Source organism: Macaca fascicularis, chromosome 2, assembly GCF_037993035.2.
Source record: "Macaca fascicularis isolate 582-1 chromosome 2, T2T-MFA8v1.1".
Classification (NCBI taxonomy): Eukaryota; Metazoa; Chordata; class Mammalia; order Primates; family Cercopithecidae; genus Macaca; species Macaca fascicularis.
Window position 1 is genome coordinate 197,361,224 of NC_088376.1, and position 20,482 is coordinate 197,381,705.

The window sequence follows — 20,482 nt, forward strand, 5'->3', positions numbered from 1 at the left end:
AGTATTAAATTTTTTTTAATTTTAAAATTTTCTTTTTTAAAATGTTTGACACTGTGTTTTCAAAAATTGTGTAATTAAATTTTGCAAGTTAATTATTAGTCCTAGAGGAAAATATAGGCCTAGAGGAAAATAACATTTTGCCTGAATGACATAAAATAGACCATTGTGTGAACAGTTGCTTTTTTAGCCACACTCATGGTTAGTGTAATAATTAAGTCATTAAAGTCATCAAAATAACTGAGTAGATTAGCATGCATTAGACTCTCTTAATAAATGAATTGGATTGTACTGTGCTATTCTGATTCTTTGTGAAGAGCAGACTATTAATATAGCTAGAAAAAAATGAAACTCATGGCTGTATACTACATTGTCTCATGTTCTTAAGGTGATTCTAGATATAAAATGTTTAGGGCTTACAGGCTAATAAATGGATGTAGAAGATATGTTTATCAGCATGCATGTTATGCATAGTAAGTGCCTTCTATATACAGGTATGTCAATATACTTTTTATATTTAAATATACTTAAATGATTGTGTTTAAATCTACTTAAATGTGTTCATGCTTCTTTTCTCTTGCCATATTAATCAAAACTATTGTATGAATTAAAATGATAAAATGAGAATTACAGAGCCAATACTTAGACTAAATTTTAGGAACCCCAAATTGTTCGTGTCTGTAATTGTCTCATCATAAGGGTTAGCTCTGATTGTCTTAAGTTCTTTAGTATAATTAGTAGTAATTTCCTAACCACTAAAAAAATTGATTTACATACTCAGAAGAAAACTCAAAATTCCATAAATAGCCATAGTTAAGAAAAATCACTGGCTTAGGGAAATTCTTCCATGTTGCCTATACCACAAGGGCTCTGGAGCAATATAAATACATTCTGGTAATTAACACTGCAGTGAAATATACGTATATTATTACAAAGTATTTCTGTTAATGACATTATACAATTGTGAACCAAAGGCTTTTTCTTTGTAGCGTATTGCATTGAGAGTTCTCTGAGTATGATGGAAGTGTCGTTATAAACCTCCTTACGTGAAAAGACCAGTATCTGTTAGTGAATATTCTTGAAGCATTTTTTAACCATCAAATGCCACAATGGGAATATATTTCAGTGCATATACTGCAAACCTGGAACTTTGTTATGGCATCCTTTGAAAAAAAAAACCTCTCGGCTGGGTGCGGTGGCTCACGCCTATAATCCCAGCACTTTGGGAGGCCGAGGCGGGCGGAACAGCTGAGGTCGGGAGTTCGAGACCAGCCTTACCAACATGGAGAAACCCCGTCTCTACTAAAAATACAAAAAAAAATTAGCCGGGTGTGGTGGCGTATCCCTGTAATCTCAGCTACTCGGGAGACTGAGGCAGGAGAATCACTTGAACCTGGGAAGTGGAGACTGCGGTGAACTAAGATTGCGTCATTGAACCCCAGCCTGGGTAACAAGAGTGAAATTCCGTCTAAAAAGGAAAAAAAAAAAAAAAAACCTCTTAAATTTAGACAAGCGAAAATGCCAAAACATGAAAGAGTAAGAGTGATTCTAAATTATCATTATGTAATTATTATTATATTTCATTAATGAAATAATGAGGTTATGAATGAAACAGTAGATATCACAATTGCTTAGGATCCAAATCTGAGCTATATCACTATAGCACGCACTTACAGAGACCTCTCATTATTTATCCTAGACCTGACTGATGTGTTTCATTGCCACTTTCCCAGGCACCTTGGACTTATCAGAGTCTTTTTGCCTGCATTGTAGGACAATACTCTATAAGAGAAATGTTTTCCATGTAGAGGGAGCTGAAATTACTTTGTCTAGTTTCTGGCTCTACTGAAATATTTAGATTGGTTTTCAGTTTTAGATTGCTCATGGCAGAATAATTCAGAACCGTTCAAATTGTAACCTTCTGTCCCACTGATTAGTTAAATCCAGTTACTGTGATCCCCAAAATGAAATACGTAGACTATGGCCAGCTGCGGTGGCTCACGCGTGTAATCTCAGCAATTTGGGAGGCCAAGGCGGGCAGATCATGAGGTCAAGAGTTTGAGACCATCCTGACCAACATGGAGAAACCCCATCTCTACTAAAAATACAAAAATTAGCTGAGTATGGTGTTGCATACCTGTAATACCAGCTACTCAGGAGGCTGAGGCAGGAGAATGGCTTGAACTCGGGAGGCAGAGATTGCAGTGAGCCGAGATCGCACCACTGCATTCCAGCCTGGTGACAGAGCAAGACTCCATCTCAAAAAAAAAAAAGAAAAAAAAGAAAGAAATATGTAGACTAGACTAGACCCCCTAATAAGTACATGGGAAACTCCTTTAGAAGGGTAGGTCACTTTCTCAATTTGTACCTGTTTTGATAAGATGTAGGGAGGGAATGGGTTGAATCACACTGTTTGTTTGTTTGTTTGTTTTTATTTCTCCTTCTTTGCTTTGGGTTGTGTTCATTTTGTCTGTAGCTTGATTATGGAAATGTGCTCTCCTTTGGACTGGGTCTGTCGGGATCTTTGGTAATAGTCCTGCTTTATTTGTGGATGACTCCAGCTTCCTTTTATTGACTCACTCTCATAACATCTTGCGTATGACAGAGAGAAAACGTTGCATAGAAAGGATTGCATTAGCAGTGAAATTCTGATGTGGTATGATAGTTATAAGATATAAAATACAATGTGTAAACTATAGGGAAACAGCTTGTAGCACTGAAATACATGGTTTTCTCACGCTTAGTGACTGCATGGATGTAATATTTATCTTTTTGGAAATACTGTATTGCAAAACAGACCATGAGACATTGAGCTACACAGTGACTGTTAGTTAGCATTTGTTAATCTTTTTCAGATGATCTTCATTTCCTAAAACACTGTTACTTTGAATTGAAGATTAGAAAAACTGTTCTCTGGCCATTAAATCCAGAATATAAATTTCTTTAAGTGCCACCATTTTAAACCTGCTTTAACTTTTGATGTTAAAAACTAACCAAGTGTATCAATATGTCTGATTTTTTTGAGTAGTATTGGTTCTTTATTGTGAAACCTTAAGAGAAAACATTGTGTTCATTTGCAGAGTTGAGATGTATTGGACATACAAGTCTCATTAAATGAAAATCAACTGTTCTGTTTCTTTAATTTTTTTTTTTCCTAAAGTCATGTTTGCTTTGCGCCTTCATTCTGGTTCTAACCTCTGAAAGCCTTTTTTTTTTTTTTTTTTTTTTAACCATCAGGCAAGCTCTCATTTAGAGATAAAGTGACTGAAAATAGTAAAATACCAGCAAAGTCAGAAATGAAGAGAGATTGTCACAATGACAACCATCTATAATATTATTTTTACTGTTTGCTTTGTTAATACTTAGATACATGGTTTGAACTAGCATATAAATAGCATTAAGCAGTTCAAATCACTTCTCAATTTTATAAAAAGATTTCAGATATATTAGAGAATATCTTGTTAAATACGCATCTATTGATCCGCTATTCCTTTGTTCATCGTTCATTTATTTAATTCAGTCATCGTCAACATCTGCCTTGTCCAATGGCACCAACTGAGAGTTAGAAGTAAAACGTATGACTTCCGCCTTTCTAAAGCTCATAGTCTAATGAGGGAAACAGATGGCAAACTTGACAAATCATTCACAAATTGTGGCAAGTGTTCAGAAAGAAACAAAAAAGCTGCCATGGTTAGAAAAGAAGAACTTACCATATCTAGGGTTGTCAAGGAAAGCCTCTCCATATAGCTGGGATTTTTCCAAGAGATAAGGAACCAGCAAGGCAACGAGTGTTCACAGCAGAAGGCACATCATAGGCAACGATTCAACAAAAGGGGAGTGTTTGATGTGTCCAAGGAACTGAAAGGCTCCTGCGGCTGGAGTGTAGTGGGTGAAGATGCAAGCAAGTAGCTGAGCTGGGATACCAGATGCAGGCAGAGAGGAGCCAGTCAGGGCTGTGCACACCATGGAGAGAATCTGAATCCTGGTTTAAGTGCAATGGCAAGCTTAGTCATTGGTTTAAATTGAGAGTTAGGATTCCTTATGTTACATTTCAGTTTTTGTTCTTGAAAGGGAAAAAAAGAGACAAGATTACAAATAAAAGTGTCTTGATGCAAAACAAGTGCTTTGTATATTGCTTTTCTTCATCTAACTGAAGTAGTAACATTGCGAACTGGCAGCCTTCCTTCACCACCTGATAGAGCCTCAACATGGCAGTGACAGGGCCGGTTACATCATTCCTGTGAGGAGCGTTGGTTTTCATTAAGTCGTATGGAGCCCTCTAGTGGTGATTGCTTTCTGATAGCCATGTTGCTGCCAGAACTGTAGGAACTGCGAAATTGAGCCTTCTAAGAGCATGTAAAATTGTAAAGGCAACTGTAACTTTAGGCAGATGTGAGACTGCATCGTGCCTATATCTCTTGGACATAATGACAGGCCGTTTGGTACTCTCTTCAGTTGCACTGACATAATTGTTTTGACGTAGGTGTACATTCCAAGCAGAGTGGCGCTCATCCTTCAGAACGTGGATCTGCCGAATTGAAGAGGCCTGATTTCAGCTCCACCAGACGCAGATTGGTGTTTTGTTTTCTTGTTATCACTGTCACACAGCTTATAACATGTATGCTTTTCAGAATACAGTTGTCTAGCCAAACCGTCAGGTATCCGAAGTTCAATATTGGTTTATGCAAATACAGCAAACTTTTCTTTAAGTAGATGGGAGAATATGTTTAAAATATTAGGAATCCTAGACCATATTTTCAAGTCATCTTAGCAGCTAGGATTCTCAAATGGAAGTGTTATATATAATATGTTAAAAACATTTTGCTTTCCTGGCTAATTATTTGATCCTTTTAAATTCTAATTTGAATCATTTGTCATGTGTGATTATTTCTGTTAAATGTACACAGTATTTAAGATGGATATTTGGTGGCTGTATTTGTTCTGATATCTTTTGGTCTAAATTATGAGGTACCGAGATTGTTTCTTTGTTTTTTTTTTTTTCAAATTGTGTTTAGAAATACTGTAATAAATATGCAATAGTGATACAAAATAAAGAATTATATCCAAGATAATATAAAAGCCATTATGTATGAACTCATCCATGTCTCGTTTTGTGTAAGTTGTATTTTGTGATCTCTTGTCCACTATCTTGTTAAATGCCATTACCTCAGTCTTTCTGAAGCCCTGAAATGGTAATTGTAGCATTTCAGAAAATGTCTTTCATTTCAATCAATAAAAAGCTTTTGTAAAATTGCCTTTGCTAATGTTTATTTTGCTATACTATTGTAGGGCTTGATTATAAATGAATATTATTGTGCCTTATCTCAACTCTAATACCTTCTCCACATACGTTCACATCTACATGATGGACTAGGAAGCATGCAGATTAATATTTTTTTTTTAGGCGCAATTTTGTAACTTGAAATCACACTAACCAATTTTGATATCTAAGCTACTCCTTCATTGTAAACCTGAACACTTTTAGAAGCTAAATTAAGTATCTCAACTCAGTAGAATACTTCTTCATGAATGTACCCCTTGGTTAATTAAATACCAAGATAGGTCTAAGATCATTGATTCATAACTGAGAGATTATATTGTACTTATGGGACATAAAGTATCTGTTACTTTTTTAAAAAGATCTAATTTTTGCCTAATATTAATATTGACTGCTTGTTTTTTGTTTTTAGCCTGATTATTTGTGATTAATTAGAAATGAGTTATTTCATTAAAAACTCAGTAGGAGAGATAAGCAATAAACATTTTTACAGCCAACTCTATACTGTATATTAACCAGCATCCTTAAACTGTTTTTAAATAAAGCCTTGAGCATCTAAGTGTGAAAGGTGTTATTTACTTTAACTTCTAAACAGAATAGTGGTTTGATTTCCTGAAAGAATCAGCAGTGCCAGCTGATAATGATTCGTGCTGGGGAAAATTATTGAAAGTCATCTGTACTGGTTTTCCCATTGCATGGACATTGTTAATATCTCAGCACTGGCGTGATCTCTGTACTGTGACTGTCACTGATAAAAACACAACGTAGAACCCTGAAGAATGATATTTCATGTTCTAATTTATAGTTCCTTAATTTTGCATGTGTTATATATGAAGAGATATACCGTTTATTAGGTATAGTTTTTAAATTACAATAAATTATTTAACATCTAGAACCCATTTACTTTTCATTTTTACCTCTGTGGCAGAGTGAGGAAGACCAGACTAATTATAGACCATATTTGTATTATATGGATTGATTTTGCTAATAGGTTCTTTAATTTCAGAATCTAAAGTTAGGATTTAACAATGTAATACAAGTTAATTGCCCCTGTCAAGTGCCCTTCTCCCCCACCCAGAAGAGCAGTAAATGCATGTTGCTAGGTAGGAATTACAAAAACCCATACAAACAAATAAAATATTAAGAGTCCAAAATGGAAAGCAGTTGGGTTATATCACAGCATAGATGACCTTTATGGAACATTCTGATATTCTAATGTATTTTACTGTAGGAGTTTTCATTTACGTATCAGTAACATTCTCATTGTTATGTCATCTTGTGGGAAGTTCTTTATTGGCTAAGTGTTTCAATAATCAAAACAGAAAGTTGCAAAATGTTACTCTTATAATGTGCCTTATATTGTTTTTGTCTCTGACATGTTTATTGCCAACATCAGAAATGAGAGTGACCTGTCTCTGTTGACTTTTTAAAAATAAATATTTTGCTGTTTCAGTTCTTTATGTTCTAGAAAACATGAGTACAGATTTCTTGCTCTCATTTTCTAATATTAGCAAATGAGTTCTAGTAGTTGCCCTATTATCCATAATAGGATTTACACCTAATGCTAGTGATGCATAAGGTTTTCATTTAATAAATAGCCTACTCAGAAAATACCATAGCTCGTAATAGCCAAAAATTGAATTGTAAACATTTCTCCTAGAATGGTTCCCACTTTATACCACTTGAACTCTGAGGGTCAACTTTTCTCATATTCTCTTTTCTGTAAGTGTCATGTTTCTCACTTTGCCCTGTTCTTAGCTGACATGTTTATCTCTAACCTAAAATGAGGGAGTTAGCCACCATGTTCCTCAAGTTCAAAAAGTAACCAGTGACAATAAATTGATTTTTCTTATAATAGCTATAAAAGAATGCAAGTTTTTGTTGTTGTTGTTGTTGTTGTTGTTGTTTTCTCTGACTGAAGCACTCCCCTTAGCAATACCAATTCAATTCAATATTTATCACCCATCAGGGTTATAGCCATTGCTATGGGGATCATATAGGAGGTTGTCTGAATAAGAAGCCTGTTCTTCAAATAATACAGAAGAGAGTGCAGACAGATCTGGAGGAAAGCAATGAAGGGTCGTGTGTTTTCCTCTCGCATTCAGCTTTCAGTTTCTGGAAAAACACCTTTTCACTGTCTCTGGTCCTGAAGCCATTGAATCTGTTGATGAAAGCAATGTAAAATAGCTTTCTTATTGGTTTTCCTATGTAGAATGAGCTGGAACAGACAGACCTGATAGAGACCAAAACAGTGAATCAGCTTGCTGGCTGGCCTTGTGCCTCTCAGACTATTTCTTTTTGCTATTTTGAGTCATGCCCTAAGCTTGAGGTCTTCAGAGTAGTGAGTTTCATTTCTTTCTCTATTCCTTATAAGGGGACAAGCACTGAGCTATGAACTTTGCGAGGTAGAATATTCTGATGAAAGAAAATAGCATAGCAATGTCATGTCCTTTATGCAGTGCAGTTCATTTATCATTCACAATGTGTTAGAATAGAAATGTAGATAAATTTTCTAACTAAAGCCAGCCTTTAGGGGGGAAAAATCAAATGAACTCCCTGCTAATTTTTTTGCTCTATTATCTTATTAATGGTGATTTGTAGAGAATTTCAGAGAAACATTCATATTTTAGGGCAGAGTTTCTTAATTGGTAGTGTGAGGAATTATCATACAGTAGCTGTAAGTGTTTTTGTCTCCCTAAGATGTTACATCTGGATTTTAACTCTTGGCAAAAACTATGCAGAGGAAGCAATGTTTATATACATTAAAAATGTATTTTGTGTTAGATATGCTTATGCTAATGACATGTCATTCAGTAGCTTACTTATGACTTACAGTTTTTCTTGTTATTTCTGCTGGACCAGAGAGAGGTGTTTAGCCATCATATATGTATGCTGTGTAGACTGTTTTACCCAGAAGCCTGAACTGTATTTTAAAAGAATAGTGTGATACAGTGGACAGGAGACATGGGCTCAAGTTACAACTCTTCATGCTCAGTGCCTCATTGCTTGTTTCCTCTTGGAACATACGGATGTCCCAGTGAATTCCTTTCCCCTGTGGTCAGTGTAATGCCCCCTTAGTGTTTCAGCTACTCTCAGGCTCTGCACTAATATAGCCCAACCTTGTGAATGGCATTTAAAGGTCTCTCTACGGTAACCAAGAGGGCAATGTAAACTATATACAAAATGAAATAGTCTTAGACCCCATCATAGCAACCAAGTGTTGAGGTTCTCTATTTCTTTCCCTCTTCCCCTCCTACTCACAACCTAGGTAGACTACAGGCAGAAGGAATAATTGACAGAGAAAGCAAGAATTGCGAAAGAGAGCTCATAGGTAGAAACAATTTGGTTCATCTTTTTTTGTTATGAAAGTCTGTACTCATAAGAACACATTGTTATTAATAAATGTTTATACAACTAGATGTTAATTTCTTGAAGATGGAGGAGAGATATCAACCATTGGCCTGAAATTTCAACAGCTGTCTGATAGTAACAGTAAGGCAATACAAAACAGAAAACTGACAAAAAAAAAAAAAAAAAAAAAAAAAAAAGCTATCACACCAAATTACTTTCCACACAAGAATTTGAATTAAATGAAGTAAGTGTTCAAATTGTTTATGCATATTTGTCTAAGGTAATGCGGGAAATAGAAAGCTGCAAATGTGTGAACAAACTCATCCAATATACATATTATAACACATATAAATGTGTGAAAAAACACACATATACGTATATAATTTGTAAGTCAACTGAAAACACAAAGTCCACTAATTCTAATATTTGACTTGAACAAATGAATCACTTGATCTCTGTGTGTGATACTTGTTCTCAATTTTAGGTATTTTTCTGGTTACATACAAGCATCAAACCCAAACAAATGATTTTATTTGGATTTAAAAAAGGTTCTAGATCTGTGCAATGAAATGCAATATATATGTTTCAAATCTTTAGAAATTTCTCACCTCAAACTATTTAGCTATAAGTCTTCTATTTTTCCTTTAGAAAGGAAGGAGGAGGAGATGAAATAACTTTATCACTTCTTTATTTATATCCAGTAAGGATTCTTTTTTAACTGTTTGTAGTGTCACTTTCCATTGACTCCAGTAATATACATGAAAAATACTGTGTGCAACTTCATTACACGCACACCCCAAGCCACGCTGTCAATCATTGATTAAAACTGATCATATGATATTACACACATGCAGACACACAGTCGCTCTATATTCCCTCTTGTTCTTTCTTATGGTAAATGGGCATCACTCACTGGAACTTTTCTATGTAGAAAAAGCAGTAGAATGCCTAATTCTTTACTGAAACATCTATTTTTTGAAAGACATACTGTATTGGCTACCATGTATTGAGCCCTCTCTTTTTACTGTGTGCTGTGCTGAGCACATTTTTATTCTTAAACTGCAAAATTATTATGACTGCACCCCTTTTGTCTAGGTTGTGCTGATCTCACTGTTCTCAGCTGCCTTTTATGCTATTTGCACAAAGGATCACCGGAAATCTCTATATCAGGGATCAAAAGTTGGCTGTCTCCTTTGTATTCTTTTGCTTGTTTGCCTTTAATTGAATCTGAATGTCTTTGTTGGAGGACAGGGTGGCACTTGAAGCCATGTGGGAGGGTGGGATGCCCCACTTTGCTGTGAGATGGTGAGGGATGAGTGTGGAGGACTGCCCCAAAGACTGAGAGCTTGTGCCAGCGCTTATCCTCTATCTGGATTGATTCACCATTTTCAGCCCCTGCTGTCACACTCTGCCTCATTCACTTGTTGGGTGTTTTGCCTCATGATGACTGTATACTGTTGTTTGACTCCTCAGCAAGTCATGATCATTTTCTTTATTGTCTCTGCCATAAGGAGAACTGGAAATTATTGTTTATGGTTCTCCTTTATCCTCATCATTTCTTTAAAAAATTTTGAGAATGATGCTTCTATCTTATCTTTTTTTCTCAACTTAAATTCCTCACTCCACTCATTTATAAAGAAACAAAATTATAAGTCAGATACCAAAAGACAAATAGTACTACATGTTCTCACTTATATGTGGGATCTAAAAAGGTTGGACTCATAGAAGCAGAGTAAAATGGTAGTTTCCGGGAACTGGGGCAATGGTTGCAGGGTGGAGAGAAGTTGGTCAGAGGATATAAAGTTTCAGTTAGAAGGAATAAGTTTTGGAGATCTGTTGTATAGCATAATAACTATAGTTAATATCAGGTTGTTATATACTTGAAAATTGCTAAAAGAGTGGATCTTAAATGTTCTCACCACAAGAAAATGGTATAAGTTTGTGAGATGAGGAATACATCAATTTGCTTAATTTAATCATCTCACAATGTATACATGTATCAAAACATCACATTGCACATCATATATATACAATTTTCATTTATTAATTGAAGCTTAATAAAGCTAGTGAGTTGATTGAATGAGGCCCCAACCACACTATCAAGAGTAATATCTTTGACTTAATGCCAATTCATGGTTGATGTTAGCCACAACATCATTGGTGTTAGCCTTCACAACAGCCCCCAGATGGGGATATGGTTAAATACCTGGGCATGGTAGTCTACCCAAGTTGACACATAAGAGTAACTATCACAGGAATATTCTGCAGAATACCTGACCAGACAAGGAAATGCCAGACAAGGAAGTCTGAGAAACTGTCCTAGACAGTCCAGAGGGGACTAAGGAGGCATGACAACTAAATGTAATGTGGTATCCTAGACGTGATTCTGGAACAAAAAAGGGACATTATGGAAAGACTAGTGAAATCCAAATCAGATGTAGAGTTTAACTGTGTGTGTGTGTAAAATAAAAACAGATACCTGAATAGATAGTTCTCCTTTACTGGAGAAGTATAGTGTTACAACAAATTACATCCGATGTCCCAGGGAGACAAACCAGGGCTGAAAGACACTGGGATCAGGAGCCTGAACACAGTTTTCTGAAGGGACTGGAAAAATGACAGCCAATTGTTTTTCAGCATCTTCCCTGACCAACAGACAAAGCAAAGGTCTAAAACCACGACTGCATGAAAGTCAATGTCTAAAATTTAGGCCTCTTGTGGATCTGCGTTGGATTACTTCCTTTAAGATATTGTGCTTATTATTTGGGTATTGGTTTACAGATGAATAAATAAAAACATTCTGAAACGAAACTCAGGATATTTGGTAAAATTTCTTTCACATTTAAGTTACTCTTAAATAGCTTAAATAAAGAGTAACAGCTTCTAGGGCATATACTTTTCAGCCATGTATCTTGGAGCTACATTTCATGTTAAGAAACAAGATGTTTGTAAATGTTCAAAAATTAGGAGCTGTGACTGCAATTCTCAGCTAGGAGAAACTAGGACGAATTTACAAGTAAATCCTAAAATCTTAATGACTGGATGAAACAAAAGTTTATTTTTCGTTTATATCACATCTCATTACAGAATAGCGAGGGACTCTCATCCATCCTGTAGCTATGCTATCTTAAATCTATTGCCTCCAGAGTCATAATGGAAAAAGAGAAAACTGAAGAACTGCAAAAAAAAAAAAAAAAAAAAAAAAAAATCCAGGCATGGAAGTGGTTTGTCCTCTTCCCACTGTCCCTTCTGTCCCATCCTATTAGTCAAAACTCATTCATATTGTCCTGACCTAACTGCAGAGTGGGCTGGGTCTTCCTGTGTCCAAGAGGGAAAGCAGCACAATGAAAATAGCATGCCATCTGCCGTAATTGCGAACAAAGTCTGGGAAATCTTACATACTTTATTCCCCCTTACAGAATCATGATGCAGATTAAATATTAAAGGCCCTGAAAATTCCTAAAATAAGGAAATTCTTCTAGTATTGTTTAATTCACTATTTCCCAAACTCATTGAACGGTGTTCAACTCAGTCCTCATTCACAGGGAACATCAATATCATCTTGGAGGTAAAAAGCTCTATTTTCCTAAACACAGTATACAGTAACACAAAGATAAATTTATCTCTCTTTTTCTAATGTGTCTATGACCAATAACTCTCTCCTTCCAACTCCTTTTTGTGTGTGTGTTGTGCATTTGCAGTCCATTTTCCTTCATGGTCACCTGATCTAGGAGTCAACATTTCTGTTAGAACGATGATCTTGTGATTTAACTGTTAACGGACGATCTTGTTTCTTTAGGTTCAGAAATCTCTTGATAGGTTTTTAAAAATTGATAAATAATATTTGTACACATTATATTATAGAGTGCGTGTGATTTTTGTTACACGCATAGAATGTGTAATGATCAAGTCAGGGAATTTAGGATATCCGTCACCTTGAGCACTTATCATGTCTATATGTTGGGAATATTTCAAGTCCTGTCTTCTGGCTATTTTGAAACACACAATGCACTGTTGTTAACTAGAGTCGCCCTACTCTGCTACAGAACATTAGAGTTTATTCCTTCTATCTAACTGTATGTATGTACCCATTAGCCAGTCGCTCTGCCCCTACCCCCAGACATTCGTTCCCCGCCTCCGGTACCTGTCATTCTACTCTCTATCTCTATGGAATCATGAGAGGTGTTTAATTGGATCCGCAAGTACTGACCTCAAAGTTCTCTTTAATGAATGTTCCTGGGTTATGAGAAATCTGAAAACCAGATTAACGACCATTTTCTAGAAAGAGAGTAGGATATTAGGGTAAACATTTCATTTAATTACTTAATTGCTGGATTGATCTGCTTTTTTTTCAGCCTAACGTTTTCTTGCTGATTACTGTTGCCTATATTTTAAAATTCATTTTTATATCACTTATTGCAGTATATGTATATTTGTAAACTATTTGCATTATTTTTGGAGAAAGGTAGTAAATAGATGATGGATAGATAGATCATAGATTGGTACACAGATATATAGAGAGATAGATGAATAGATGTTTTAAATATGGCTTCTGTTGTGGTGATGACATAGTCCATAGCGATCTGTTTCAATATTTTGTGACTGGTTGCTGAGGAACCACTTAAAGCTAATGAGAAGTACAGGCGCTTCCCTTGATATTTTATTAGGATAAAACCTGGATTTTCTAAAATCATGGAGATTTTTACACATTAGAGAGATATCTCACTCTAATGTGTAAAACGTTGGAAAGTTTATACAAAAAATAAGTGTTCTGGGTGTGGCAAAATAATAAATAATAAATACTTACATGTGCTTAATCAAACTTCCATTCCTTTATATACCTAAATCATTAAAAAATGTATTACATATCATTTACATAGATATATATGAAAAGTTAAGAGAAGCTCTTAATATGGGACAAAATAAAAAATAATATTGGATACAAGAATATATATTATACCCTGCCTTTTTTGACAGGCAGTCATAAAAGTGAAGTTAATAATGTTCAGCTTTTGTTCTGTTCTTTTGAAGAATCATTCTCAAATAAAAATTATTTTTGTCTCTCCTGGACAGTTATTCCTAGTACTTCTCGTAGAACTAGTACGAGCATAAACTGGGTCTATTCTTGACATTCTGACTAGCTAGTCAAATGTCAGTTTAAAATAGACAATTTTGTTATTGATTATTATTCATTCATATATTGAGATACTGTGCCAGGTTCTTCGAATGTAAAGATAAATAAGATAGAATTTCACAGTTTAGTAAATTGACTGTAGTCACAAAGGAGCAAATAGATTTGTTATTGTGTCAGAGTCTAAGAGTTACCTATCTAATGTCCATTCTTCTATCTTCCACAATAATAGAACCATTATTCAGGTGCCAAATGACAAGTTTCATCAATGTGTCTAAATTCTAGGCAAAAGAGGACATTGGGTGGGACTTCTGGGATTACTGCTTAAAAGGAAAAACAGAAAACTGGAACATTTACTATTAACAAACTTCTCCTTCAGCTGCTTGGAATGTGTATAAAATGCTGGAGATCTGTATCTATCTTAGCTATGAGACAACTTTACATGTTTGGTGGCAGATGGGAAAGATAGAAGGATGCAAGATTTCCGATAATTTTAAACCAATCATATAATTATGAGCTGCCTTTACTCACTTTATATGTTTTAAAAAAAAAAGGCCTTATGTATTTACTAATATATTTAGGATTTTCTGTTACTTCCAGTCAATACAATCCTAAATGGTTCACTTATCAATGAAACTAAATGATCTCAATTGATAAATCAATCAAGAAGCTGGCCTTGGATACATAAGATTCAAGTAGGTAGATTAGTGGGGCTCTAGGCACACAGAAAGAAGGCACATGAGTATATTAGAACTAAGAAATTACATTGAATGCTTTCTAAACATACATTAATTCCCTCAACATGAACTAGTCCAAAATGATGGAAGCACAATGTCTGTGAAGAAAATGATTTAAAAATAAAAGTGTAGTAAGTTAGAACCAGTTTATAAATAGCCTTCAATGTCTAAGCTAAGAAGACTGAATTTAATTTCTTATGGATTATAAAGTCCTTAAAGATTGTTTACAAAGTGAGAGAAAAATAGTATTTAGAGCTGAAGAAAGCTTAAAATCCTCTAATGTAGTGATTTTCAAAATATTCTGGGGGACATCCTCATTAACACCTACATGGTTGGCAGGGACAGGGCTGGAGCGGAGTTTGGGGCTGCTTACTGGGCATGGCTTCACGGCACTGAGAGCCCTCATTCATAGGAACTCTATTTTAATCTGTCTATAATCCCACATAGTAATGCTTTTAACAAAATATTCCAAAGTGAATAGCATTTGAAATCTACCAATCTATGCCAATGTTAAAATTTTATTTACTGGAAAATTTTGACTCAGAGAAATCTTTGCCCATTATCCCACTGTGAGTTAAGACTTGCCCACAAGTCTACAGAACACTGGCCAATCTCTGTATTATGTTGTGGTGTAAATCAGAGATGTGCTTTAAGATCTTCTGAAATGTACTTTGAAGAAAATAAATGTCAGAGGTTGGGCTACCAATTATAACCTACTTCAGTTGCTACACCAGAGATGGTGATGGGCTGAAACCAGAGAAGTTTCAGTAGAGCTACACAGTTAGGGATGTGTATCAGTGACCCTAAACAGATTCTAAGCCGCTTTCATCAACAATGTAACCAAACCTCTGCTTTTAATTCCTTGTGCTTTAAGCTCTCAGAAAAGTGTCTCTTTTTCTGGTTGCATCCTGACTTATTCATGGTCAATGCCCTACCTTTTACTGAAGAGAACTGTTGAGGCTGTGAATTTAACTTGCATGGTAATTTTGCAGGCTGCAGCCTCAAAGTTTGGGTCTGATTTTTTAATACATCAGTCCTGAGGCTACAGAAGATTAAAGATTATTCCAGTCCAGGAATAGGCATTCTAGTGTTCTGATCATGCCTTGAGCTAAGAATTTAAAATCCTGAGCATTTTCATCCTTTAATCTCAGTGTAGACATCTTCTCCCACAGTCCTTGTGCTCATCGCTTCCTTGTCATTCTTTTCCAAGTCACTTGGACTCTCCAGCTTCACTTTCATTAGGCTCTGTATGCCAGGTAACTACAAGTGACAATTTAAGTAACTGTTTTGTCTGCATTTTATGGACTTTCATCTCATTTTCCACCAATGGTAAAGTCATTACTGCCTACAAATCTCACTAAATGAAATAGCCAATAAAAAATACTGTCTTCAGCTAGGAAGTGCTTCTGGTGCCAAATGATTTATCAGTCAGGGGCAGACAAGAAAACAGACATCACTAAAGGTATTACAAACACAACATGATTTATTATAGGAGCATAGAGACAAATGTTAGAAGTGCTGGTAAAGCAAATGTCAGGAAGTTACTTCTGGCTTTCAGAAATTCCAGAAATGACAGAACTACAGAAAAACCATTGCTAATAAATGTAGCTCTCTGAAACACTAAAGTCAGTGTGATTCTCAGGAGGATGCCCAGATATTGCTAGAAGCTTCTGCTGATTATCTCAGCTGCCTACAGCACCGAAGTGGTTAATTCTCAGGAGGATGGTTGGAAGCCAATGGCGAAACTTCCCTTCTGCCATCTGCAGATGCCCTTATTCTAAAAAGAGTAATGAAGTTGCTGAGGAAGGGCACCCCATGCACAGTGCAGCCCATGTGCAAAGACTGTTGAAACTGAATTCATAGTGCACCCAGGCCTTCTTGCTTTGCAGAGTAATGAAGAATTATAAAAATGACAGTATAAGCTAAAACCATGCAAAATGATCTTAATCAAAAAGAAAAAAAGACATAATTGTTTCACAACCTTTAAATATTTTTGTCAAACTATTAGTCTGTCATTATCAGTTAAAAATTAAATAGGAAAATGAAAAAATAGTAAAACTAGCATTTATTTAGTACATGGTAGGTTAAACCATCAGAAACAATGACAATTAGCCTTTTTTCTTTCTTTGTATAAAATGTCAAGAAGAGGTTTTGAGGAAAATAAAAATTAACAATAACCGTTAAATTTAAAGGTGAAGAATACTGATGCCAATAATTGACATAGAAACAGGCAGTACAAAAGTCAAGGATCAGTGAGGAGTCTGATCTCAAACTTCTTAAATTTTAAGTGCATGAGGCTAATCCATGTGGAAACACCCAGCATGCTGCTAAAATTTCAATCACCATCTCAAGAGATTCAGGAACTAGAGCTACAAATGAAAATGCCATGTACAAAGAAGTGGTAAGTGAAGTTAGGAAATAAGATTGCTGAACTCAGACCCTTCCAGTAGCTCCCAGGTACATGGTGTGAGGCAGATAAGCCCAGAGAATGGGTAGATTAGTATGAAGAGAGACATAAGGAATGGAGAAAATGCAAAGTTATGTAACAAAGGGCAGTGAATTTTAGAACAAAAGTAACAGCAACAATAACAAAGACAGGCAGTGGTAAGAAATGCTGCTGAAAAGTAGGATAAGTCCTAAGTAAAAACTCATTAAATCTACCATTTAGAATGTTAATAGTGATTCTTTATAGAAAAGTGATGATAAAATGCTTGGAAATAAAAGAAGGAGGTTGGAAAGATCTGAGAAGTGAGTGAGCAGTCGATGACTGGCAAATGTGGAAAATGTGGACTATATTTTTAAATTTTTTTTTCTTTTAGAGAGAAAGAAAGGATAGCTTTATAATACACCTTGAGAAAATTGCATATACCTTGAGATAGTAGAGAGATAAAATTTGAGGATGATAGTTTAGCAGAGGTGGAGAGAGTTAAAATGTCTTTTTTTTTTTTTTTTTTTCTTTTTTAGAGATGGAGGCCTGGCTCTGCTCCTCAGGCTGGAGTGCAGTGATGCAATTATACCTCAGTGCAGCCTGGAACTCCTGGGCTCAAGTGATCCTGCCTCAGCCTCCGGAGTAGCTGGGATTGCCGGTGTGGTCCACTGAACCCAGCTAGAGGGCTGGGATTGAGAGAACGGATTGAGGGTGACTTGGACAGGAGGAGGGCAATTCTTCCTGAGAGGGAGGTAAAAAGGAGGAGGTATCAACTCAGATTATTAGGTGATGAAGCAGAAAACTAGTGGACCTTCACTGGCGTATCGCTTCACCTTAAAGTTGAATGGAGATGTCCATTGCACCAACAGGAAGAGGGAGGGTCAAACTGAGAACTTGTGAAGAGCTGAGAATGATTTGCAGTATTCACTACAGGAGTTGATAAAACATACCTAAAATAATTGTCTCGTTGTTTTATCTCAGCTGGTAGGTTAGATTGCGTGAACTTGACCCATGGATAAGCCAAACTTTTGTTATGTTTTTTTCTATTTTAGTTCTTAGCTAAGAAAATTTCTAAGAGGTGGAATGAAGGAAAGGAATCTTTTAGTGTTAGAAACAGCATTGTTAAACAGGGTGTCTGCATACGAGGAGTAAAACCAGTTGGAAAGAATTGAGAATATATAGTGACTGTAGTACAGGGTGATGGTAAATACCAAGCTTATTAAGGAGTGGCAAGCCATTGTTTGTTTAAAAGAAAAGTCTGTGTCTTTACAAGAGTTCTGTAGATATTTACCAGTGTCGAGTACTTTATCTTCAAATTCAAATACATAATTAGATTCATACTCTAGCCTGCTTCTTCAGCCCTACCTGTACTTATCTTTTTTTCTGAGAATTTTGTCAGACTATTGGATCTTCTGCTTTTTTTCTTGGGAAGGTTTTTTCCCGTGGGCTCATTTCTGACATTATTCAGTGTATAATTTCTTTTCTATCAAATTGATTTTTCCAGAGCGGAGAAAAAAATCCAACTTATTATTCTAAGAAAAGGAAGAGTTTGCCTCATTTTCTTAAAGAAATAAAATCTAATAGCTTGGTGCCTTTTGGTGAGTGAACTGGAAAAAGTTATAAGTATCTTTCTTTCTACGTAATTATTTCCATTTGGGCATATGGTTCTTAAAAAACAATGAACTGGCTCTGAGTCTTATTTGTTCACTGCGTGAGTTTGATGTGGATGCACATATATCAGTTCTATCAGCTAGTGTACAATTCTTGCTTTGAAACTGTCTAGAAAAAAGAAAATATTTGATTAAAAGAAGAAACCTAACTTGAATTAAACTCTGAGCCAAGGAATATAAAGAAAAATTAATTCTTTTAAAACATCACAGTCCTAAACTGGAGACTGACCAAAAAATTATTTATAATCAGAATTAAAGGTTAAGAACTAGAACCTTAATATATTCAAGAAAAGTGGAAATAAAGTCATGGTCAACCTAAGGACCTCATATAATTGCTGAAGCTGATATACCAGTGACTTTCATATTCAACGACTGTGTTGCCAGAATGTATTTTGCGTGTGGGTAGAGAAATCCTTTTCACAGCACAATGAAATAACACTGAAAATGGGAGAGGAAAAGATGGCCATGCTCAAGCCGCAGATCAAGAGACTTGGCATAAAAAAGAAATGGTTTAAGTGAAGGGCAATAAATAAAATTATAAGTGAATATGCACACACAATAAATCTATTTAGGTGCAACCCTAAACCCCTCCCATGTTCACCACTGTGTTACACAGCAATTCACAAGTAGTCAAAACTTTGGTTAGAAGCTGCCTTGGATGTGTCCGTTGCTATTTGTGTGCTGAATAAAGCTGCAGGGAAAGGACACTCACTCTGTGCAGCTTTTGAAATCCAGGAAGATACCTTAAAACAGCAAAATTGATGAGCTGGTGAAGGGGCCTCAGAAGGACAATCATTCGGCTTCACTGAAGGAATTGGCAGTTTTTGCATTCACCTCCTGATTAATTTCCATACTCCCCTGATTTCCAAACTTTTCTTTTCTCTGCCTAGCCTATTTATGCTTCTGTTCTCCCTCTTGCAGACCTCAGATTTTGATTACTCCTTTAGTGCGAAAAGTCTTCCTGCTCAAAGGAGATAAGCATCAAGCACATAGAAAATATTCTGTTTCAACACAATAAGTGAAATGAGTTGTGTCTTTTGACCCACAGATTTCCTGTACTCATGAACTCATAGCATGTTACATTTCCCAGTGACTTATCTTTAAGCAATGTTGTTTCACTGTTGTGATTATTTCATGTTTGTGTGTCTTCTTTCTTTAGCGCTCAAGTCTTTATATTCCATGGCTTGATTTCATTTTTTTTCAAACCACAAAGCAGTGTATCTGTATTAGTCCATTTTCACACTGCTATAAAGAAATACCCAAGACTGGGTAATTTATAAAGAAAAGAAATGTAATTGACTCACAGTGCCGCACGGCTGGGAAGGCCTCAGGAAAGGAAACTTACAATCATGGCAGAAGGTGAAGGGAAAGGAAGGACCTTCTTTGCCTGGTGGCAGGAGAGGGAAGTACAAGCAGGAAAAATGCCAGATGCTGATAAAACTGTCAGATCTCATGAGAACTCACTCATTATCATGAGAACAGCATGGAGAGACCACCCCCATGATCCATCTTGTGACACATGGGGATTACAATTTGAGCTGAGGTTTGGGTGGGGACACAGAGCCAAACCATATCAGTGCCACGTGGTTGTACAGAGAATATGCTCAATTAATTTCTATTGTGACAAATAATTTTTCCCATAGAAGAATTTGTACCCAAACATATAGTTTACCCCTTGGTATTTTACTTGCCTGTTTTACAAAAGATTCATGCAAGGCAGTTCACTAACTCCAACATACTGAAATGATAATCTAATTTTTGTTATGTAGTGGCTCATTGTAGAAGGGCTGATCAGATTTAACTATTTCATTTTGCAGGTGAGGACACAAGAATGCTTATTCAGATTACTCTAACTTATGGAAGGCAATGGAGAAAAATAATGGCAACAGC

The 20,482-nt window shown here is 35.8% G+C and overlaps 1 protein-coding gene across 5 annotated transcripts in view; it reads left to right on the forward strand.

Moving 5' to 3' along the window:
• Positions 1-17,878, forward strand: part of GBE1 (1,4-alpha-glucan branching enzyme 1) — a 276,669-nt gene extending 258,791 nt beyond the window's left edge. For 3 of the 5 annotated variants that reach the window (XM_005548413.5, XM_074033667.1, XM_074033666.1), the window contains one exon: positions 4,481-5,248. In XM_005548413.5, coding sequence (XP_005548470.2) covers positions 4,481-4,537 — 57 coding nt within the window. In that variant the 3' untranslated portion in view covers positions 4,538-5,248. Of the gene's footprint in view, positions 1-986; positions 3,127-4,480; positions 5,249-17,458 lie in introns of those variants that run through there. The other 2 variants (XM_065539304.2, XM_065539305.2) reach the window with 2 other exon arrangements.
• Positions 17,879-20,482: the final 2,604 nt, after the last annotated feature.